Source organism: Barbatula barbatula (genome assembly GCF_947034865.1).
Source record: "Barbatula barbatula genome assembly, chromosome: 2".
Lineage (NCBI taxonomy): Eukaryota > Metazoa > Chordata > Actinopteri > Cypriniformes > Nemacheilidae > Barbatula > Barbatula barbatula.
Genome location: NC_136767.1, coordinates 15,967,844 through 15,993,033, shown reverse-complemented (window position 1 = coordinate 15,993,033; position 25,190 = coordinate 15,967,844). Strand labels below are relative to the sequence as shown.

Here is a 25,190-nt window from a genome sequence, read left to right as displayed (position 1 = left end):
ACTTCAGAACTTCACAACTGGATATGGGGTTATTCAAGAATCTTATGGAAGAACCACCAGGACTAGCGATGGTTCCTCCGATACCCCTATTATGAGGAAAAGAGTTTTAAAGCACTTAAAATACAGTTTAAGACTACACAACGGGATATCTAAGGCACTTTTTATTTTTACTGTGTACACGCACACTCTCTCTTTCTCTCTTAAAGACACATTAAAGCAAGAAACAAATGCATTTGTAAATTAAAGGATTTGGTGATGTCCCTGGTCTTATAGTAGTGATAAGGAGTGACACTTGGAGAGCTTTGCCGCGTGAGGGGTTGGTAACACATGTGTGTTAAAGACTGTACACAGTGTTGGCAAATCTTAAATCCTGCTCATCCGCCTCTAGAAAGACCTTGGCCTTGTTTAACATTGTGCACTTCCAAAGTACAACGTGCAATTTTTACAGGCTCAGTCCTCATCCAGTAACCCCATCCATGTCATCCAGGAAATTCAGTGGTTGTTTGTTTTGCTGCCAGTACTTGTCTAATGTACTTAAGTTTTCTGTGAAGACAACATCAAACCCGCAAAATGTCAGAAAGAACAGGCATCAATTGGTCCTCTTCACATTCACCTTTCTTATCAGATTCCTTCTGTGTTTCAGATTTTCTTCAATGCCTTGTGATTTCACATGAAAGGAAGGGATGTGTCAGGCTCTCTTCCTCTGCAGATTGAGGAAATGCTTTTGAATGATTATTTTAATTTTTCGTCCAAAATCAAATCAGGCTGTTTGTTATAAATATACTCTAGTCCCATTCTATTATTACTCAATATAGGCCGAGACCGCTAGGTGTCTTTACATACGTTCCAAATGTATGGCATTTGATTTTTAGTCCAATGTTGCTTTGGTCATTTGTTGCCGTTATGACCTAAAAGCTGTGTGGACAAAGATACGCTTTAGTGAGAGAGGTGAGATCAGTTTAAATATAGATCCTGTGATGTTGTCTCACTGTTCTTTACTGTGCAATCATAAATGATCACAGATCATCAAAAATCTTGCAGCCCTGCCAAAAACGCTGTAGAAAGATTCTTGGACGCTATGATGTATGTGGTCGGAACCAAAGTTTACAGGGCTGCGTTCTAGGGCTGGGTATCGATTCTGATGTTCCGATTCACAAGCACTCGATTTGGGTGGTTAAATTATAGATTTAATACAAATTCTATAGATATTTCTAATGAAGATCAGTAAATATCACATTACTATGGTGAATAAAAGAAAATGAAATGAAGAGCCACAAACCTGTATATTAAACTTTGAACCCACTTAGGTTATTTTACATTTAAGACACAGTATAACAATCTAAATTTCACAAAATTAGCTGTAAGGAGGGGCTGCAATCATATGAACCGCTGCCTTTTTTATGAAGGTGATGTTAAATTCGAGGACACATTCGTATCCGCCATGTTAATGAATATCATTAATGAATGAAACGCTCCCTGTTGTAACAGCCACCCGTTGTAGGTACATCTAGTGGATAGTAGTATCAATAACATTCACGTTAATGAATGTTCAATGCGTGCTTTTGCGAATCGATGTTGAATCGACCGCATTTTAAAAACGATGAATCGAACTGCTTTCTCTGGAATCCTCTCAAGCGGTGGAAATCTATGTTACGATTAGAACCGCGTCATAGCTCATTCCCATAAAGTTGACCTGATTTCAACTCTCCTCGACACCCTCAACAGCAAAGATGCGCTGGCGGTGTGAATGCACAGTTAGAGTTATTATGCATTTCAGTTCACATAGTATTGCAGTACAGTGCTAGAATAAATATTTTATTTGACTGCATTAAGACTGTAATAGGATTTTGCTTAAAGCTTTAAGTGTCAGTAGTTTTAGCTATTAATATGTGAATTTCATGATGTAATATAATTGTTTGTCACCTTTAAAGTAAAAGCAAATATTACTCATTTTGTTTTTCTATTTTGATAATCTATAGATTCTCAATTTTGAGTGCTTCAGATCTGTTTTAGTGGCTTGGTCTATATTGAGTAATAATAGACGGGGTCTAGAGTATATTTATTACAAACAGCCTGTAACAGCCCCTTTGCGCCAACCAATGTGACTTACAAGTTGGGTCTAAAATTAACTTTAAGCTGCACCTGCCAGTGGTGGTTTAAATTGAGAAATGTGTTACTTGCAATGAAACTAATTTGAATAATATACAAATGATTGTGATAATGTATTTTTGTTCCTTTAACAATTGAGTTATTTAATGCAATTTCTTGGCTGGTTAAAATATTTATTTGCATGCAAGTTTATTTTGGACCCTTCATGTAATGTTAATGTTGAAGTTACCAACCTCCTGGCAAGTGCCAATTTTACCTTGTTGAGTGTTAGGTTTGGATACATGTGGGTGTGTTGGATTTAATTAATGGGATTATATTGAAGATGGTAATGCTGTAGTAATCATTTGCTCCGTCATTCGTCCTCTTTGCAGTCCAAGATTGAATGTATCCCTCGGCATTATCTCTGCTGCTGCCTCTGAGCGTCATCTTCGGAACAAAAACGAAACCAACGTAACACGCAGACACATTACATATAAAACCATATTCATCATCTAATGTGTCAACACTTCCTCCAACATTAACCTGGCGGAATACAGGAAAATGTCAGAATGACAGCTGATTTGTCACACTTTTGTATGTTTTCCCTGACTTCTTTTAATCTTGTTGCATCGTAAGAAAAAGCTATTCCATTTTTACTTTATGGTTGCTGGAAGAGATAATCTAGTGGATGGAAATATGGAATGTAATCCTTGAGAATAGGAAAGAAGGAAGATACGGGAAGGAGAGTGGAGGATGGAGAAGAATAGGAGGCTGGCAAGGGGAGAGACTGAATGCACTTCTTTAATGCAGAAGACGAGTCTCTTATTATTTTATTGCTATACAATTTATATATACATTTGGTCTGAATGGTTTGCTTATGTTAAAATGCAGGTGTGCATCTATGTATTTTCAAGTAAAATGTCTGTAGTTTAAAAGGGTTCGCTATATAAGTAATGCTTTATTTACTGCCTAGGAAATTTACCAAAAAGATGGTGTGGAGTGAAAAGGAATATGTGAACTTGAAAGCAATGCTGCTACTTTAAGGTACTAATGGCTTTTGTTCAGACAGGCTCCAGAAATATTTTTTTTCCTAAATCCATTTGGTGTGGTTTAGTCTGAGGTTTAGTTTGTATTCTGAACAGCAAAACAATGTCACATATGTACAAACCTGATATACAATATATAAAATTAAGGAATCTATTGAACTGGTATGAAAGGTCAGAGATCAGTCTTTTAGTCCAAATACACCCCGCTATAACATTTCCAAGATTTGGAGACAGTCAGGAAGATTGTATACAGTAGAATACAGTTTTCTTATCCAGGCTTTAAAGATTAAACACCAATAAATCTGTTTTTCTGTAATGTCTAAAGCCGATTTTTCTTATTTTCTGTATTTTTTCTTAATCCTGGGTCATGTATTACTTTTAACTTGTGTTTCTGTGAAAATATCTTCCTAGTCTGTTTATTTCATAAGGGTATAACATTTGTAACTCCGCTGTTTACAACCTACTCCCTCACATAAACTCGCTCACAAATTGAATATGTTTGGATGGTAAAACAGATGTGGATTTGGGCAGCAGATGGCTCATGTTCATCTCCCTCCATGTGTGATAATAAAAAATTTAATGTAGTTCCTTTGAACCCAATTTAAGGTCGGAACAAAGCAGCTGGACTTCTCTGAGTGATCACATGATGACAAATAAAAACATCACTGCATGACCTCTATTGTTGATCCTTTTCTCATAAGCCCTGCTATAAATGCAATGTTATTAAGCATCTTTAGTAAAATATGATTTGAATGTGCAGACAGAGGAATCTAATGGTCATTTTGTGAGGTTTGTTTAAATGTTCAGAGAGCTGCCCTTGGTCACACAAAGCCAATACTTCAGAGCTTCAGCCCTAATTAGCATTACATAACCATGTATATTCATTCATTCATATAATTCAATCAGACCCGCCACTAGAGTTAGATAACTGACCCTTTGATTTCATATATGCAAACAAGATCATACTTGTTTCTCTCGATAACCTGCAAATTCGAAAATGTACAATACACTGTTTCATTGTATAATGGTTTGTACAATAACATGGAATTAGAAACTCTTCGACATCACCCACAGGTTCATCATTAAAGGGCCTTTATGTGGTGTGAAATGTTCACTGTATAGCCCTTGTTTATTAATGGTATTTGTATTGCCATCCCCTATTTCGAATTTAGTTTAAAATAATTTCAGAAAGCCGTATCACAGTGGTCATACATGGACACTCGCCCGTGTGATGTTGCTCGTCTCTTTTAACCCAAAGTGCTCGTTTGATGTCGTTGCTTTAGTATCTAAACACATCAGAGTCCACTGTCTGTGTATCATCTCCCTATCAATCGACAATCAAATGTCCTCATTACACGGGGGATAAATCCTCGCCTGACACGGAGCTGTGAGTCGCCATGTAAGTCACACGCATCCTGGCAGGAAATCTGAGGATTTTGCGGAATTTCGATCTGCATTAAAATAATGTTCCCTGCTTTTTGCCCACAAATTACACACTCCTACATGCGTTCTCACACCATCTACACATACACTCCTACACTGAGAAGAAAAAGATTAACAAAAGAAGCAGTGATGCATTAGTCATGTTGTTTCAGCTGATGAAAATTACGTCAGTAATTCGTACCTCATTGGCAAGGCATCGAAGAAAGAAGTCGTACTTCATAATTATTACCTACAAAAGATGACTTCTGATTAGGAACTGTCAAAAATGCTCGCCTGCTAGACTTCTGTTGTTAACATGAACAGATTTATGTAACAAACTGAAGGGTGAGTTGACATTTTGTTTTGTATGATAATTGGCAGCATGGCACAGATGTTGCTTCAGCTGAAGATGTTTTTAATCTAAAGTATTCTTGTAAGTAGGGGTGAAACTTTTTTCCAGTGTAGTCCAATGAATCTTTCCCCATTCGCAAAGTAGGGCTGCGCAATTAATCGTAAATTAATCGTAATCGTCAGTTTTAGCCTTCATCAATTGCAAAAAAAATAATTCAATTCAATTTTGTTTATATAGCGCTTTTCACAATGTGCATTGTTCCAAAGCAGCTTTACGGGGGAAAATAGAAACTGAAAAACACAAATAAGGTAAAACCTTTATAACTGAGTGGACACTACTTTTTCTAGTATTTTCGACAGGTAAGGGAGATTTCAAATTGGTTAGTTTCCTTGTTCGTTGGGGTCTAAGTTTGGTTTCTTGATAAGAGGCTTACATTTACATTTAGTCATTTAGGGCTTAATGACGGCCATCTTAAAGTGTCCTGGGACTTGGCATAGATTAATTGACGAGTTGATAATGTTATAAATGGGCTCAATTGCAACGGGTATTAACTCTTTTTATAATTTAGTTGGTGTGGGGTCTAATAAGCAAGTTGTAGGTTTAGATGCTGCAATAAGTTTAAATCCTCCTGTTTTATACGTATAAAAAAATTGGAGACTTTCTTTTGGGGCGATGGTTGGTACTAATTCATAGGACAGACTTGGAGGTTGAGTTGTTTTTTAAAGTGTGTTTTTAGTTTGAAAGTGAGTTTTGTTTTTGAGAAAATTCTCAGTCTAGTGTATGATTAAACTGATGAGTGGGTCCTTTGATGTGTTGTATTACTCCAAAAGAGTGTAGTAGTTCTGTAAACGCCACAGCTAATGCATTGTTGTTAGAACTATCTACATGGATATTAAAATCTCAGACAATTAGTACTTTATCAACGTTAACCTACAGGTCCGATAAGAACTCCGCTAACTCTTTCAGAAAATCAGTGTCAGACCAGGGGGTCTATACACAGTAGCCAATGTAAAAGAAAGCAATGTTTTTTTACTTTTGTTTGGAATAATTATGTTCAACTCAAGCACTTCAAATGATTTAAATGTATGCTCTGTTCTCTGAGTTGAAGTAAGAAAGTCTCTAAACATTGGAGGTAAACAATTGATGTGCTGCATTCCATTTTACAAGGATCCTCTCTTTTCTTGTAGTATAAATCCACAGCGCACACCTTTCCTTTACAGTGGTTCAGCATTGCCATTTCTTAACATTTATTTTTCAGTTAAATTCAGAGTTTAAAAGCCAAGTTTTTTTATTTTCGATATGATTTAAAAGGTTAATGAGTAATCGTGTTAAATAATCCGATCTCAATATTGGCCAAAATAATCGTGATTATGATTTGTGTCATAATCGAGCAGCCCTATACGTTCTGTGACATAATTTGAGGTAGGATTCAAATATAAAACGTATAAACAGTATATATAAACAAGAGGGAAAGGTTATATATATATGTATATATGTATGTATGTGTGTATGTGTGTATATGTGCATGGACCATGGAACGCATCTGAACAAAGGGGGGGGGCATAATTTCAAGTCACGCGGAGGGGGCGCATATGCATTGAAACAGAAAATATTACAGATTTTTTTATTCCGACACCACACAGTCAGATCTACAGTACACAAATGATGAACACGCACACATGCTTCCTCAGGTTAACCCCTCTGATCCCACTCTAACATTCACACACAACAGGCCAAGCCTATTTACACATAAACGCACAGATGAGACTATAGCAAACACATAAAGTACATCCAGTCCACAACATCAACTCATCTTGCTGCCTTGAATCTAAATCAACATCATAGTCATTATCATCAGTCAACACTCATCTGAGTTTTGCCAGTTTATTTGTAAAAAATCTTATATTGACTTCTGTCCCTTTATTGTCACAGCCTGGTAATGTCCCCAGCAGTTAAACAGGTGCCCGCCGTTAGCTCGCGTCGACGCTCACACATGCAGACCTAACTACATCGACATAACGTCGTAGTTGACAAACAATGCACACTAATTTCAAATCAAAATGCAGCATTCATTGTGAGTTTTTTTTATCGGCAGCAGTTGGTGAGAGTGAGTGAAGCTGTGTGGTGACTAGTACTGTTTGGCTTATAAAAACACAGATACAACTTAGGCTTTTATTCATATAAGATAGTTTGTCAGAGTACAAAAGTTGCCCGGGCCATGGCCCCCGGCCCCCCCAGTTCCGTGGTCTATGTATATATGTGTGTGTGTGTATATATATATATATATATATATATATATAATCTTTCATATGAATTCAATTCACATGTTATGTTACAAATTTATTGGCGGTACCAGTAAAAATTATCAAAAACAATCAGTTTCCTCTAATTTCTTTCTTTTTCTTTATATAGAATAACTTAAGCAGATTTTCTTGTAGGTAGAAAGCACAGGCACATGTAAACAAACATCAAGTCAAGGTAACTAATTAACCCCCAGACATTTACATTTACATTTATTCATTTGGCAGACGCTTTTATCCAAAGCGACTTACAAGTAGTTTTTTACAGTAGCACATTACTGCAGAGCAATCAGGGGTAAGGTGCCTTGCTCAAGGGCCCTTCAGTCATGACCTGCTGGCACTGAGATTAGAACCAGCAACCTTTTGACCACAAGCCCAACGCTCTAACCATTAGGCCACAGCTGACCCCAGACCATCGTCTTTAAGTAATGATAGAAACGATTGTGGTACAGCTTCTATTAAACTCTCCGTGCTCTTTCTCTTCTCAAAAATAGGATGAACCCAATTTCGTCTTTTTCTCCTCTTTTGCTCAATCAAGCAGAAAACAACAAACTCATCTTCGCTGCTGCTGGAGAAATACATTTCTTGTTTTGCTGTTGTAAGTGCGTAAAGGAAACAGTACCAGTAGCCTGTTTTACTACGCGCTAAGCTTTTCTTCTTCTCAGCAGCCAAAGAATCCTGAATAGCAGTTGAGCGCCACCTAATGTTTAGGCGTGAAATGTATTCTCCATCAGCGTCATCTACCGTGCGAGTGTCAAATAGAAGAACATTTGTTTCGTCGTTGATATGACAACTTGGTTCGTCGGGCTTGCTTGTTGAGATAAGCTCATATAAATAAAGTTACTGGGTTGTCATTTTTCACGTTTTCAGAGTTAGTAGATGTCCCAGAGACCCGATAATAGCACTTAAACATGAAAAAAATCTGATTTTCATGAAATGGCCTCTTTAAGCTTTTCGTCCTAGATTTAAAGTCGTCCTTCACCGAAGACATTTTACGAAAAATGGTCTAAAGAGGGCGAAGCAGAATGCCAGTTATATTTAGCTGCGAAAACACACTACATAATATCAACCAGTCATCTCTCTCTCCTCGCTCATTTGTTAATGTTTGATGTGTCATTATCAGACAAGCCTCGGGTGGCTCCTCTCAGGGAGTTGAATGCCCAGGGTGAGTGAACTGGTTCTTAGAGATATGATCTGAATCAGGAGAAAAGACAGAATGTGTGTGCACTCAAAGCCTAATTGACAGGCAGGGATCTTGTCCAGGAGAGCTGAAAAGGATGTTGGGTTATAAAGCAGAATATGTTCATGTCCGTGTCCATCCGTGTGTGTACGTGAGTGGTGGCCCAGCTGTTCTCCTGTCCTGTTTAATGGTGCCGTCCTTTCATAATACAGAATGAATATATAATGTTGTTCACACTAATGCTCTTTTGCTTGTTCATGTTCTCTCTCACCATTTCTTAGTGATGGTTGGCGCACAGTGCAAGTTGAATATTTGAATCCATTTATATAAGATGTTTAGTTGTTGGATCATTTACACCCGTGTTTGTATGGTTGATGAGTGTCATGTTCCATCGCAAGACCATCGTGTGAGTGTTACGGTTTGCCATCCCATCTCAAATTTTAATCAAGTCAACCAATGGGATTACATTTTCCCATCACAACAATCATCATCTAATTTATCTCTTTAAATTAGGGGCTTCACAAATCTAAACTGCTTGATGAATGAATACCCTTGTGAGCTTTCTCTCCCTTCTATTTTTCCTGAACAGTTTGATTGACAGGTGTGTGTGCATACTCTTTGTGTTTCATATGTATTTACATGTGTTCTCAGAGCTCGCATGTTTAGTGATTCTATATCTTTCGTTGTTTTTGGCAGCCACCAGCACTCGTTTGTGGTGTGGACCACCCACTCTCTGCTTGCTGCATCTCCAACCTATCACCTGACAGGGTAATGCACCAATCAGCCTGTGCTCTGTGTCATGTGATTGTGCCTGCCATTTTAGTCTCCTCCTTTCATCCATAGAAACGTCTCGACGTCTGGTAGTGATTCATTGAGAAACCTGCCCTTTCTTCCAGAGCTCAGTGGGAATCACCCTGTTCCTTTGTCATTGTTGTTTTGATATTTGGGATTCTTGACATGTACTAAATATAAATGTATTCACTTGACTGTGGTATGTAATGGTTTTAACTATAGACTGTTTCAGCGACAACCACATTATGTGGCCCAGGCTAAACTCCGGTAGACCTCCGCAAAGAATCAACTGTTGAGTGGTTTTAATTTATTTCATATTAATATTTTATTGAATATTATTTCTATGTATTCATATTTATATAAATTAAACATAGAATACATTTGAACACAGACCACAAGTTAACTTTGGGGCAGCGCCCCGTCCGATGATACAGTCTATTGTTGACTTTCTTGCTTTGACTTTTGAGGTACAATAGTTACATTTATACAGTCAATGTGTTTTTTGTGGTACCTGTGTATTAATTCAGTATCATGACAAGAGTATCATAATACTGTACTGTTTTGTGTTCGTTATGTTCCCTCGAACCGCAAGCTTTTGTTGCAGCAGTCAGTGATTGACCCTGGAACCCTCTCAGTGCTCCTTTGGCATTCATCCAAGGCAATGGGTCACTTTGTTAACCCAAAGAGCCTGGTCGGATGTCTTTGTTAAAGCCTGATGTCGAGGGGAAAGTCACACACTTCAGAACGGTGACGTAGATAACTGTGATTTACATAGGGACACAAAAAATTCTAGATATAGATGTATTTAACATAAAAACAGACAAAAAAACAAATGTGCTTTTTCATTTTCATGTGCTTTTTGTTTAGCAAGTTTCCAGTGGCAAATAACCCTTGATAAATGGTCTCATGAGAATCTTCTTTTGTTGGCTTTAGTCACTTTTGTCACTCTAACAATCTGTAATTGTTGAAGCACCCATATGACAGTTGTTGGATGCACATCTTCCTCCATTAACGTTGATAACTTCAGAGTACTTCAGGTCTCTTTGTGCCCTCCCTCCCTCAGCAGTCATCTCGCACAGTAAAGATGGTCTGCTCTAGATAGATTTACAGCTGTGCAATACTCATTGCATTTCTTGTCAAAGTAACAGCACTTCTGTGGTACATTCAGAAATCTTCTCGTATTCGTCCCCTGTCTTGTTCTTTTCAAATACATGTCTCTCAGTTGCTTGGAGATATTTTAGTTTTTTGGTCTTTTCTTTATGTTCCATCACACAGCTGTAACTCAACAGAAGCTGCTGGACCCATCTGTTTATTTATATAGCAAACTGTTGAAATCCCTTGTATGCACAGGGGATTTTCTTATTTAATATGACTGTTAAAATAAGCTGAATTGGGGACATGTGTTTGGCTACAATATCCAAACTGAAGGAAATTGTATCATGCATGAGTTTGTCGATTTCTGTGCATGTGAATTATTTATGTGCTAAGTCTGAGTTGATATCATTTTAGAAGATCTGTTTTAGATGTTATCATGCATTTTTCTAGCAGTGTTGACATTGAATAATCGCTTGTAAGTTAGTGATAGTCCCTCTGGAACAACATAATTAGGTTGAGATCTAATGTCACAGCAGCTCAACCTACAACGTCGGTTTTCACCAACTTAAGTGTTTAAAGTTCCGTTTTAACTAGTTAAGAATAGTTTGCCCTTTGAGTCACTAAAATGGCAACTCTGGGGAAAAAACTGAGCATGTGAATGTTCATAAAATTAAAAGGCGTGTGTATCTTCACGCTAATATAAGTTTGGTTGCTGTTGTTTGAAACCTAGATTTACTTTCATTTATGCCTTCTATTGTTTGTAGCATAGCCTTGACTTCAATTAAATTAGCTGAAGATATGGTGGAAGGATGGAATATAATATGCACATCTCTTTCAATTTATAAATACTAAGTATGTTCTGTTATTTGTAGTCATGGTTGATTCCCTTTGGGGATAACGCCAAACCCGTGGATGGCAATATCTGGAAGAATTACAAACTAACATCTTTAGTCTTCATGACTTTAAAGATGTGCCTCAAATAAAAAAGCATCAAGCTTTCTTATTTGTGAATAATTAGATTGTAATTGCTCAGGTTTCTGATGAATATTGCTTTTAGGATCTTAGAAGTCTGTGTAGGAAATACAAGCATGTGTACATGAACCTGCATCCAACAAGGCAGTCAAACCTTTGAAATGAATAGTTATGTTTTTAGGAAAAAACCTTTACGTGAATAAATAAGTAAACATGCCAGAAACAATTTTGACCAGTTTTCCATCAAGATCTTCTTTGCAGCTATTTAGGTGGTGAATGCACCCAACTCAACTCAGACATTCCACTTGCACCCATACTCTTGCTCTCTGTCCTCCTCTCAGATATGATGCCAGAGTATCATTTTGTGTATTAAACACCCCTCTCTTTTTCTCTCTCTCTATTCCTGACAGATCACTGGTAGAGGATGATGATGCTCAGATGATGAAGGTGTCTCTAGGATGCAGTGAAATGGGCCTCTCCTCCAACTTGCAGGCCTCAAAAACAGGAAACACACGCTTCTTTACCAGCAACACGCACAGCTCTGTGGTCCTACAGGTGAGCTTTTAAAATCATGTGTCTGTTTGCTTGCACATGTCTCATATCAGACTATGTGGCTGGGGTGTCACCATCTGCCTGCCCGGCATCATGCCACAGAGAGTTTGTGTGTGTTTGTAGCTGTGAAGGTCATCGCTGCTGTAACTGGCAGTGTGGCTTTCGGTCACACATAAATATATATCACTATCGTCATCGTCCATGAGAAGTTTCATTAGCACCTATATGCAGGTCAGCATGTGCTTGCGTGGGAACAAAGGTGAGAATTTAATTGGGATTTGCCAGTCATTGCAGGCAGATCTATGAGTTAAGGTCATTGGTGTTCATGTTGGTGGAATTACTGGGATGCCATTCCCAAATTGGGGAGAAAGTAGTTCCTAAAGCACTGAAAAACAAGCATGGCAAGTCTAAAGCCAAATGTATGGTAAAACTTCTATTGAAAATGCATGCTATTTAGAAAATGTCTTGAGTACCAATGTACTTTCTTGAGTGCAAATAAGTTCACCTGCTGTTTACATGGAATGAAAGAGTGCATTCATGCACACAATAACATATTCGCACATTGCGTGATCTCTTGATGTCATCGGCTGTGACAGTTTACAAGGTCACACTATTGATTGCCGTCACAGTGACATTAATGGCTGTCATCCATCACCAGGCTTATAATCGGAATCTAGGCGGAAAGCAGCTACTGCTGCAGGAGGATTGTGTGTGAATTTTACATGCGTTATTTTCATTGTTGATTCATCTAAACAAGAGTTGGATTCCACTTCCCTCGCCACACAAGTGCCTTTTCACATCGTATTCATGTGCACACAACAGTAGAATTGCAACAGTGTTTCTAAACCTCTGTGTCTACTAACAGCAGCTGTTTACCACAGTAGTTAAGAAATGTGGGTTTTATTGTTTATTGTCCCTTTGGAAATACATGCACAGCACTTGCATCAGTGCAACACAGATGCATTACACAGGCTCAGAGTATTGAGGTGAGGTGCATTATACTCTAATAAGTGTGACTGAGAGGATTTAAAGATGTTAATGATACATCATAAATAGCCCTTTTTATTCACATGTCTAGACTGTTTGCTTTTATACCAATTGCAAAACAAAATATACATGCCCCAAGCCAACAAGTCAAGTAAAATATTGGTTTCTCTGATATTCAACAAATATAACAGACGTCTTAATCCCACAGTCTCGTTTTCATTCGTGCTAAACGAAATATATAATCTACCCTGAGTGAGCAAGCATACTCCGATGAGAACAGCCTCCATCGATCCCAATATCACTGGCCGGTAGAAAAATGACTTGATTAAAATGGTTAGTTGGTAAAACAGCACTCGTTCATTTGATTGGTTGTTTATCCTCAGGCTCTGTGTGTCCTGACTGGAGATGAGCAGAAACATCACACACTCTGTACACATGCGTGACAGGTTTTATATTGTACGCTGCATTATAATACTGCATATTGTACATTGTATGTTTCATCTGCTGTCCATTAAAGTTGGAATGAAATAAAAAATGATCATTCTAATTGTTTTACACAGTGATGAAGGATGTATTATTAATTATTTATCCGTACACATCATTATTTAAATAAAATTGAAACTGGTGTTGTCAGTTTACTGGTTTTTGCACCATAATTTAACCAAAAAGCATGTAGCCCTGTGCTAATTTGTGCTGGTCTTTCTAGACTGCACTGGTCATTTTGGGAATTAAATATTGTGCCTCTCTTTGTGTGGCTTGTCAGTAAATCACTCACAGAAATGTCCACCCCATCTGCGCATTTTTTAAATTTCCCCTGTTATGTAAATTTGGTCCCAGGTTTGGTTTGAAGGTCCAGCTTGTATCTTATATACTGTATACTGCATTTAATGAAACATAACAGACCTATACACAGTATAACATGTTAATGTCTCATTCGTAGTGTTTTAATTTCCGATTATGCTTAACGATTTCGATTCTTATAGATTCCACAGTTGATGTAAAGCCTGCTTATTGACTGTTTTGCAAAAATATATGTATTTTTGAGCATCGTTTTGTGTATATATAGACATAGCAACTATGTTTTGTATTACCAGGGTTTAACTACATCATGAAACTATGGTAAAAGTCTGCTTTCTGTGCTTTATCACAAGTTAACACAAGCACATTTCTGAAAATATGCACACAGGAATTGACGAGGAATTGAAATATTTATTTCAAGTATCCGATTTCTAACCTTTCGATTCCGAATTGGAATTCATTTTCGATTCCCAACCCTAATCATTCCCAATTTCTTTACATAACATGCTTCGAGAGAAAAGATTGGATTCAGCAAACATTGATTGTTAGCATTGGTACCTTTAGTTAAGCTTATAGTTGAGCATCAAGTGTTTTTCTGCGGAGTTCTGTGGAGATAACCAGTTGGCATTCCCACGGTTTTCGTATCATGACTGTAAAACTGCAGCCCAGAGGGTGTAGGGCAGTATTTGGTGCTTAAAGCTTATGTGTAATTTTAGTAGGTGAATCAGAGATTGGATTGTGGCTTAATTCTTGTCGCATCACATGTTTGGCATTGGTTTGAACATGCTGATGGATTGAGCCCAGGATACTGCTGCAGATTTGTGTGTGTGTGCGTGTGTGCGTGCGTGAGTGTAGATCTAAATATACTTGTGACAGCCAAATGTTTGAATATGTAGTGAAGTCATATACTGATATGTGAGGGCTTTTGAAGTAGTGCTTACCTTTCAGAAATGCTTTAATAAATGGTGTAGTCATTATCTTTGTATGATAGCCATTGTGTCAAGGAGAGGTCCTAGCTAATATAACTTTAACAGCGTGTGCATGTGGGAAAGAGAAAGTGGACGGTGGCTCGGCCCTATTAATTATGTTTCATCTCCACCGTGGGAGCCCATTGCCGCTGTTGTCCCCTCACACAACTGACCTCGTGTTCATTAATTAACCCCACAATCTTTTATTCAGAAATGGCGCTCATGGGACGAATGGTAATGATTTGGCTCCTTAACATTCACACCAGGTTTTCTTTGGTGCTAATAACAGATGCTCCGGAGCACTTTGTTCGTTCTTATTTCCCTTCTTGGTGAATTCATTAGGTGCATTACAGAAATGCCTGTCAGCCCGCTCATTCTCTCTCTCTTTGTTTCTCAGGGATTTGACCAGTTGAGGATAGAGGGCCAGCTATGTGATGTCACGTTGGTGGCAGGAGACGGGGATGAGGCGTTTCCTGTTCACCGAGCCATGATGGCCTCCTCCAGCGACTACTTTAAAGCCATGTTTACAGGTAAGAGTGACCGCAAGGGAGAGTTAGCAGTAGAATAATAAAGGATTAGATGCGGTAAAGCTAATTTCCAGGTCATCAAACGATACACGAGGAAGAAGGATGTACATCCACGATTTGAAGGTCAATGTTTGTGAAATGATACACACATTTTTTGAGAAAATCTGGTTTAGGTTAGACAATGCTGTACTAATTTTGCTTGTTTGTTTGTGTTCGGTTAATCTTTTTCAGTCTATTTCTCATGTTAATATCAGTAGCATGTCAGTCTAATTTAGTCACACCAGAGACTACCCTCAAAGCTCAGAATGTTCCAGATTCTCTCTCCTATACCTCTTTCTCTCTCTCTCTCTCTCTACCTCTTATTCTCTCTCTCTCTCTCCCTCTCTCTCTCTCTCTCTCTCTCTCTCTCTCTGTGGGTACCCTTTGAACAAAGCAGGAGGGATGGGAAGGGATTTGCTTGGGGTTATTTGGAAAGCTTGTACAAAGATAATCTGTTATATGAAAAAAGACTGGCTTTTTATTATTTCACTTCAGCTATTCCCTTAATAATTATGCTATTTAATACAGCCCAGCAAGAGTTTATTAAAAAATCCTTAAATGGGAAATGCACAACCGTTGAGAGAGCGCTAAAACAATTCTGAGGGAATTTCTCTTTCTGGAGGCACACGGTTGGTTTGTCTGTGTCTTTAATATGCAGCCGGGAATTGTGCTGCTTCTTTCTGTAGCTCAACAATCGCTGTTCATCTTCCTATAGATTCGTAATATTCACACAAATCAAACTCAAAGCCTGTTCAGAGTCACAGATAAGATATGTGTCATGAGCATTTCGGCAGTGCAAGACCTCTGTTATTCCCCATTGTGTTCTCCATTTATCCTTTTCTTCCTCTTCCCTACTCTCTTTCTCCAAGAAGTTGAGAAATCCCATCTGAATTAATGAAAGTGGTTTGATATGTTTCAAACATGGCTCTTGAATAAATGGCTCATTATAATGGTAAATGGAATTGGTGACAGCTTTCAGTAAGACTCGCTTATCTTTTTTTCTCCTTTTTCCTCATGCTCCTTATTGTTTCGCTTACGCTACATCCTCTCGTTCTTTGATCCTTTTTCAAAACATTGTTAATGCTGATCCCCCTCCTTCAACCTTTCCTCCTCTTACTCTTCATCTGCATATTTTATTTGCGTTTCTTTCCATGGTTCCTCTTGCTTTCATCTGCTGTCATCTCCTCACCATTTTCTGTTTCTTCCCGCAGGTGGAATGAAAGAGCAGGATTTGATGTGTATAAAGCTGCACGGTGTGAATCGAATAGGGCTAAAGAAGATCATAGACTTCATTTACACCGCCAAACTCTCTCTCAACATGGAGAACCTGCAGGACACCCTAGAGGCTGCTAGCTTTCTCCAGATTCTGCCTGTCCTTGACTTCTGCAAAGTCTTTCTCATTTCTGGGGTAAGACACTGAGAAAACTCTCACGTAGGTTTAAATTAGTTTCTAGTAGGTCTGGGTAAAAAAAATTCTGAATGGCTTGGCCTGGGCTGAAGTAAAGCTTTATAAGCTTTTATACCACTGAATTCCAGATGATGTACATACTACACAGTAATGTTCAGAATATTTATTGTCATGTCTATGAAAATCCTTAAAACGCTTAGTATAAGCTACACCCCATTTTAATGTAAGATCCGTCAAGCCATAACTTATTCAATCGTAAAACCGTTGTGAAGCCCATTCCTTGTTTTAGGCTTAATTGTGCTGCATTAATTCTAGTACTAACATAAAACTCTTTTTGTCTTAGGTGTCCTTAGATAACTGTGTGGAGGTGGGGCGCATCGCCAACACTTACAACCTCACTGAAGTGGACAAATACGTCAACAACTTCATCCTTAAGAATTTCCCTTCGCTGCTCGGCACCGGCGAGTTCGTCAAACTTCCATTTGAACGCCTTGCATTTGTACTTTCCTCCAACAGTCTAAAACACTGCAGCGAGCTGGACCTGTTTAAAGCCGCATGCCGCTGGTTACGTTACGAAGAGGGACGCATGGAATACGCTGCAAAATTAATGCGCAATATCCGGTTTCCCCTCATGAGTCCAACAGAACTCATAAATCACATACAGACTGTCGACTTTATGCGTACGGACAATACTTGTGTTAACCTTTTATTAGAAGCCAGCAACTATCAGATGATGCCATACATGCAGCCGGTGATGCAGTCGGAACGAACTGCGATCCGTTCGGACAATACCCATTTAGTGACGCTAGGGGGCGTGCTACGGCAACAGCTAGTTGTAAGTAAAGAATTACGTCTTTTTGACGAGAAAGCACACGAATGGAAGGCACTGGCACCAATGGACGCGCCGCGCTACCAGCACGGGATTGCAGTGATCGGGAACTTTTTGTATGTAGTCGGTGGACAGAGTAACTATGACACAAAAGGCAAAACGGCGGTGGATACAGTTTTTCGATACGACCCGAGGTACAACAAGTGGATTCAGGTGGCATGTCTGAACGAGAAGAGGACCTTCTTTCATCTGAGCGCACTCAAAGGACATCTATACGCCGTAGGAGGGAGGAACGCTGCAGGAGAGCTGGGTGAGTCGGGGAAAGATTTCAGTGTAACAGCAGGGGAGAGATTTCCAAGGAACACACTGTTTCACTAGATAACAATTCGAAAATTAAGGATGTGAATTTGTGAATGTAACATTGGGAGGAGTGTCTTGCAGTTGATTTATTAGTATTATTAATAAAACTATAAATTAATAATAATAATACTAATAATAATAATACTTATCCTTTATTTAATAGGAGAATTAGTTTATAAACAATAGTGCCAAATCTGTTATTCAATTCTTTTCTAAATTATAACCAAGATAATTTCTGAGTGGTTAATCTCATGAAACAAGTTATATAGTGTTCACAACAAGTGCAAATTGAACTATTTGCCTGAGTAAATTACATACAAAGTCAAAGATGCGAATTAGCACCTGGTGATGCAAATGAGGAGAACTGGGTGGCACATTTCCCACAAACACACTTTAAATCGAGACTTCCACGCAAGTTTAAAAATTTGAACTCGAGCGGCATATTGGTGCAAAGAGCTAATAAGGTTTGACACATCTGTACGCACAAAGACATTTCCTTTCGTGTGAGGTTTTTATTTGTGCCAATGATACAAAAAACAAAAAGGAAAAAAGTCACTCTCCCTAACCTTCTCCTGGATCTGTTTCACATTGGTGGAATGATCTACCTGCTGCTACAAGATCAGCAGACTCTGTTGCCATCTTTAAAAAACACCTAAAAACGCATCTCTTCCATCAACACGTCTCTGATTGATTTATCCTAATTCTTTTCCCTTTCCTTCTTAAAAAAATAAAAATAAAATACTAACCTCGCTATTCTTAGCTTTGTATACTGTGCTAGGCTTTAATGGAATAGTTTTGATGTACTTGTGTATTTTGTTGCCTATGTTGTTATAATTGCTTTCAATGTTTCCTCATCTGTAAGTCGCTTTGGATAAAATCGTCTTCTAAATGACTAAAAGTAAATGTAAATAATCCCTCAAGTAATGTAGAGCGAGGAACACGATTACCCGTATTTTTTTTCTATTTGTAGAAAACCCACAAGTCAATTCATTTTTTTATTTTAATTTATGATAATATTATTGGTTTTAGATGTAACCTTTTAAATCTTTGACAAGAACGAGTGGTGAAAAAATCATATTTAGTTGTGCAATATTTAGTCAATAATATTTTAGAAATATGTTTCATTATTTATAATAAAACGATTAGTTCCAGTCCTTGATTCTGATTGGTTTACTCCATGACTGCTTCACCACCCTTTGTTACCACCCTTAGCAATATAAAGAAACATTCTGTTACTTTTTACAGTCGATCAGGAACAATTAATGTTATTATATTTACAGCCGAAGAAAGGTTTTAAGTGATTATAGTTCATGCATTTTGCATTGATACATATTATTTGGCTTTAATATAACCATTTATCTAACAACGCCATTCAACTGTGATTTATTCACAGTAAAGCTCAGGCTCTCATACCTTATTGCATACTTTTACAACATTTGTTTGAAAGTCAATATTCCAGTTGCCATGGTAACATGACTACATCAGGCAAAGGTGGATATTCTTGCAGGGTAAATACCTCAATGGATCGTGGGTAATTAAAATGCAAGGACATCTCCAAATAGCAAACATGGCATGCCAGGACATGAAAATATAGCCACACACACACACACACACACATATATATATATATATATATATATATATATATATATAGACACTTGGATGTCCACATGCATGTGTATGTGTAAGTACGTACAAAAATAACCTTTCCATTAGCCTGCCCAGTGCTCTTTTCAACTATACATGAAAACACACAACCTCTTTCTTATTTACACCACAAACCCCACAGGCCTTACAAGTGTCAGGAAAGAAGCAAACACTCCATCCCACCATAGAGATTCGAAGAAAGATAAACGGGTAAAACCTTTATTCCCTCGGATCTCAGTGTTTCTTATGATTATCATAACATGCGGAAGAATTGCCTCTCATCGCCCGTGTTTTTATGGTCTTGAGAGCGACCACCATTTTGGCTATAATGTGAAATTTACATCAGTGAGTTTAGTTTGGTCTTTTTAACTTTGTTCTATGTATGAGAGCTCTTTCTGCCTACCATCCAGTTTTACAGCCCAGTGTGTGTGAATGGCATACTCATTACATGCTTAGTAGGAGCTCAGTGTTATTGGAGCTAACTTTAAATGCCAAGTGATTGATTTTTAAAACCTACACAACCCAGAAAACTGTTGAAATGTCTACAGTTCTGAACAGGCTGTGCTGAAGACAAAATCGTCCATGATATTGAAAGCATGAATGAATAAAATTACTTGATTTTGACTGCAGAGTAAACAAAGTCTTAAAGATTTTTATAGGCCCCTCCATTTAAAAGATTTTAGTGGCATTAAGTTTTTTTTCTGGGGATGAGGATTGTGTAAATGAATAATGCCGTTTCCAGTGTGATTGGCTGCTGCTCCATAGGTGTCATGTGGTGCACTTGAAAAACTTGTGCAGGCCAAAAGACTAAATGAAATGACAAATGTGTTGTAAGCACCTGGAATTCTCATGAATCTCCTCTACTGTGTGCATGCGTTGATTTAATTTATTTTTACATACATGCTGTCCTCTCTTTCCTTTTTAGCAACTGTGGAGTGTTATAATCCAAGAATAAACGAATGGACGTACGTCGCCAAAATGAACGAACCACACTACGGACATGCAGGCACTGTTTACGGAGGATACATGTATATTTCAGGTACCACTCACACACCAGACATTTTTTTTGTATGTGCCATTCAACCAACCACATAAGAATATGGAAACCTTTCTCTGTAAATGTGAAAACTGTATACCTCTAGTGGCACCAATGCCATGTCGAGTTGGGTGGGTTGCTCAGAAAAACAGTACTAAAATGGCTTAAATATTGTTGTCGACATTTTACCTTGGAATGGGAGAAAGTGTTTTCACATGAACAACAACCTCAGTCTCATACGGATATTTTCACACATCCGGTCGCTGGTAAGGTGCGACTGGCAGGAAGGGAAATATCTAGAGAGTGCGGATGTGATGTTTCTCACCACACACAGAATCCTTTAAACCTCGTGTGAAGCACAGACTGATCTACAAACACACTTTGACTGAAACATATCGGCTTCCCATCTAAATAAAAGAACACACACACAGGGTGGTAACCTGCCCTGTGCAGGATTGTTTCTATCACATGTTCACTTCACAGGATTGCAACTCAAATTCTGCATTATGCAGATCATGAGTCCTACTTTCACTGAGAGAGAGGTGGGTGGGTGGGTGTGAGTGGGAGATGTGGTGATGACATGAATCAGAGGCGTGTTTCTGTGTGATAATGAACATTGAGGTATGTAGGAGGGGTGTGATCTCACACACTTCTGCTGCCGCATGCACAAACGTTAACAAGTGTACAGAAAGCTCTCCACACTTCAGTATTCACAGTTGCGTGAGTGCGAAACAGCTGACTCTCATTCAACCCTCCAGCAACCTCTAAATAACATGATATTCAAGCTCTATATATTAGGCACTATTGCTTCGGGCAGAAATGTTCTGTGCAAGTTCACAAATACACTCTATTTACTATTGTAACAACCTAGAACAGTTTTACAAACAGGCAAGCCTTTTTGATTGTTTTACTACAATATTAGATTACTGTACTTACTAGAAATGCAAAATGAAAATTAAGTCTTTGTAGTCTTGTACACATATATTTTCTGTATTTTAGTTTTTGTGTTATTTTATATGTGGAAATTAGACATACAGCCACAGTTACAATTAAATAGACTGAATTGTCTATTTATAGGTATGTGTTTTGGGGGAAAGTGATCATTCCCGTTCATACTGTTTTTTTCATTTGCATTTATGTGCAAAAATATTTAACCGTAGAAAGAGTTTAAAATAACAGAAAAGAAGTTCTGTATTTTATACAGCTCAAGTATCGCAAAGTTCATATCAATTGTAAGCAATAAAATAGTAATAAAGTATTTAAGAAACTTATGTGAAAACCTCGATTTTTATCACAGTTTTCATGTGTTCTGTCATGCTGTCAGTCTTTCACATTGCTCTTGGATGACTTTGCCACTCCTCAGGTTTGATTTTGTTGAAATTCAACAGACACTGGACTGGAATGACCACGATACATCTAGAAATGGATTTAAGTTATTATTGAAAATTTGGAATGGTCTCTTAATTTCTTTCTGAATATTTTTCATAATTCCTATATATTTATTTAAAATATGTTTAAATCAATGGAAAGCAAGTTTTTACAGACATAAGACCTCATATGTGTAAAAGAAATGATTTCATAGTCTGTCACTCATCCCACTTTACGTTTTATCCTGCTAAGGTTTTTAGTCAGATATATCCTTTCAGAATTTCAAGGCATTGTTTCATACTGTCTTAGTGATAGCATGTATAATGTCGTTTTTCCCAGTGCTAGGGAGACATTTCATTGTTGGATCTTTTGTAAAAAGATTTTTTCAAACTCAACTTGTATGTTTTTTATCCCATCCTACTCTTTCTGACTGTGTTTGCCTCAAGCATTGTGTATTTAATCATGCGCAAGTTCTTTGCTGGTACACATATGCACACTCATTTACATTGATTCTCTCTCTCTCTCTCTCGCTCTCGCTCTCGCTCTCTCTCTCTCTCTCTCTCTCTCTCTCTCTCGCTCTCGCTCTCGCTCTCTCTCTCTCTCTCTCTCTCTCTCTCTCTTGCTCTCTCTCTTTCTCTCTTCATCACCCACACTCTTTCTTCTTTACTCTGGGGTATATTCGGAACTGCTGATCCTTTTGTTTTCACTCTGTGCCCTCACTCCTGCATCTCTTTCTCTCAGTCTATATAGGTCATGAATGATCTGGCATTTAAGATCTGTACTCACAATGGGCATCTGTGTGCACGTATTCAATTCTCTCAAAACATTTCATGCAGTTATTATATGAATTTGCCTCATGTTTGAATCTATGCTCTCTTCCCTGTCATCAGCTCTCCATCTCTGTCCTAATCTCACCCCTCTTTCTCATTTTAATCTGAACTACTTTTCTGATTTAATGGTGGTTTTGTTTCACACAAATGCATTGAAATTGAAGATGCATACAGAAAGATACTGGATGTGAAATGTGAACGTGTGTGTCTGACTCACCATTTTGTTCTCTTAGTGTAGTGAGGGATGGGTAGAGAGGGGGCATAAATAGGAGGGATGAAGAGATGGAGGGTCTGGTTGGCTGATGCCCAGGTGCCTGATGGGATGGTTCTCTTTATTTTCAGCCCTCCCTGTAGACATGTCCTGTTTTCTTTTCCTCTTGTCTTTTTTCCTTTGCTTCCCGCACAGAACCTGAGTGTGTGGGTTTCGTTGGATGTGTGTTTTTAGAGATGCGTTATTCAGACACAACACTTCAGTAGACCATGAGAGAGAGTTGTTTCTCCATATGTGCATGTTATGTTTTTTTAAACATCTGGCATTAAGGTTAATTTCGCCGGACTTGACGGATCACGAATGGCACAAGACATTATCACTTTATCCAAATGTGATCATGAACACAAAACATTGTTTGGCATCTTTGTATTTAGCATTGTCAACTAATGACCCGACCAGTTGCAATGCTGTGTGTAAAATGTCAACACTTCCTGTGTTTTGTTGTGCAGGTGGAATAACCCATGACACCTTCCAGAAAGAGCTCATGTGTTTTGACCCGGATGCCGACAAGTGGACTCAGAAGGCTCCCATGACCACGGTACGTGGTCTGCACTGCATGTGCACCGTCGGCGATCGTCTTTACGTCATTGGTGGGAACCACTTCCGAGGCACCAGCGACTACGACGACGTACTGAGCTGTGAGTACTACAGCCCCACCCTCGACTTGTGGACACCAATCGCGGCCATGCTTCGCGGGCAGAGCGACGTGGGCGTGGCTGTGTTCGAGAATAAAATCTATGTGGTGGGTGGGTACTCATGGAACAACCGCTGCATGGTGGAGATTGTACAGAAATATGACCCAGAGAAGGACGAGTGGCATAAAGTATTCGATCTGCCGGAGTCCCTCGGTGGCATCAGGGCGTGCACGCTGACCGTGTTTCCCCCCGAGGACCTCTCCCTTGCTGGTTCACCGAGTCGAGAGTCACCCCTCTCTGCTCCTTGAGAATGGACGGAGAGAGAGTAAGAGAGATAATAAAAGGGTCGGATGAACAGGTAGATGGATTGACAGACATAAGGATAAATGAATAGAGGAACATCAGTCTCTCTTGTTCTCGCTCTTTCTCTCTCTCTCTCTTCCCACAGGAAAAAGACAATGTTTGCACTCCCCACTGATAAACATCTCAATGGTGTCCGTGGTGAAACCCCTCTCCTTTCCCCATAAATGATTCCACTTCTCTTCCTCATCTCTTATTTCCTCTCCTCTCGGAATGTGATGCTGAAAGTCCTTCCCTTTTCCCCCTCTTGTTTATTTGTTTTGTGATGAGAAAGAAAAATGGAACTGCTCCCAAAGTTGGGCATAATTACATCTTAACATTGCATTCTGGGGCTTGTTTTGTCTCTCTTGGCAGGAACAACCTTGACTTGAAAAACAAATGACTTTGAAATTCAACTTTTCTACCTGAGTCGCCAGAGTTTTGCTATGAAGACGTTTTCCCAGTTCCATATATTCTGAGGTCGCCTAGCCAATCCCCCCCCCCCATTGCACTCTTTCTCTCTCTCTCTTTCTCTCTCTCTCTCTCTCTCTCTCTCTCTCTGCATTATCAGTTATCCTGTACACTCTCACCCTATTTACCTCACCTCTGTCCACTTTTTTTATCATTAGTATCTTTCATGGGGTTAGTTGACCTTTGACCACAGGATAAGGACACTGTTTTAAACTCAGCGGTTGGCGTGCCCCCTCTAACTGATTTCATTTCTCTACTCCTGCTGTTGTTATGAACCAGTAACAGAATTGTGTTTTCTAAATTTAATAAAGATTTTGAGAAAAAATGTGTTGGTTTGATTTGCTTCAATTTTATGCATCTGTTCTGCTCTCACAGTCAACGGTGCACTGTGCAGTGAAGTGCCTACAGACCCCTTTGACCTGTATTCATAATATCATACAGCCATGGGTCCAATTTTACTTTAATGACATGATTACTATTTGATAGTGTTACAAATGGATATTTCCATATTTTTGATAAGCAAATGTATTATCTTCCGTCAGAAGGATGACATTTATCGTCCCTCACCTGAAGTCTACTTGAGGTTTATGGGACTGTATGGGCTGTGTAAAGAGATGCTTTGTGCCAGAGCTTTCGCTCAAATGTGTATCTGAAAAAGGAATAGAGAAACCAAAACTGTAACCTCAGCTGTATTCGAAAAGCCCGGTTTATCTAATGAATTGCACCCTGCATAGGTAAGTGATTACAAATGTTTTTCTTAAAGGTTCAATGTGTAATTTTTTGGAGGATGTATTGATATTAATGCAATATAATATACATAACCATTACCTTACATAATGAAACGATATGTTTTTATTGCCTTCGAATAAGCTATTTCT

At 38.5% G+C, this 25,190-nt stretch overlaps 1 protein-coding gene across 5 annotated transcripts in view; it reads left to right on the top strand.

Annotated features, from left to right (window-relative positions):
* Nucleotides 1–24,631, top strand: part of klhl13 (kelch-like family member 13) — a 40,566-nt gene extending 15,935 nt beyond the window's left edge. For 3 of the 5 annotated variants that reach the window (XM_079480317.1, XM_079480316.1, XM_079480315.1), the window contains 6 exons: nucleotides 11,658–11,802; nucleotides 14,950–15,082; nucleotides 16,330–16,526; nucleotides 16,870–17,665; nucleotides 20,288–20,401; nucleotides 23,317–24,631. In XM_079480317.1, the coding sequence (XP_079336443.1) occupies nucleotides 11,658–11,802; nucleotides 14,950–15,082; nucleotides 16,330–16,526; nucleotides 16,870–17,665; nucleotides 20,288–20,401; nucleotides 23,317–23,810 (1,879 nt within the window). In that variant the 3' untranslated portion in view covers nucleotides 23,811–24,631. Of the gene's footprint in view, nucleotides 1–9,084; nucleotides 9,157–11,657; nucleotides 11,803–14,949; nucleotides 15,083–16,329; nucleotides 16,527–16,869; nucleotides 17,666–20,287; nucleotides 20,402–23,316 lie in introns of all 5 variants that reach the window. The other 2 variants (XM_079480314.1, XM_079480313.1) reach the window with 1 other exon arrangement.
* The last annotated feature ends 559 nt before the right edge of the window (nucleotides 24,632–25,190 follow it).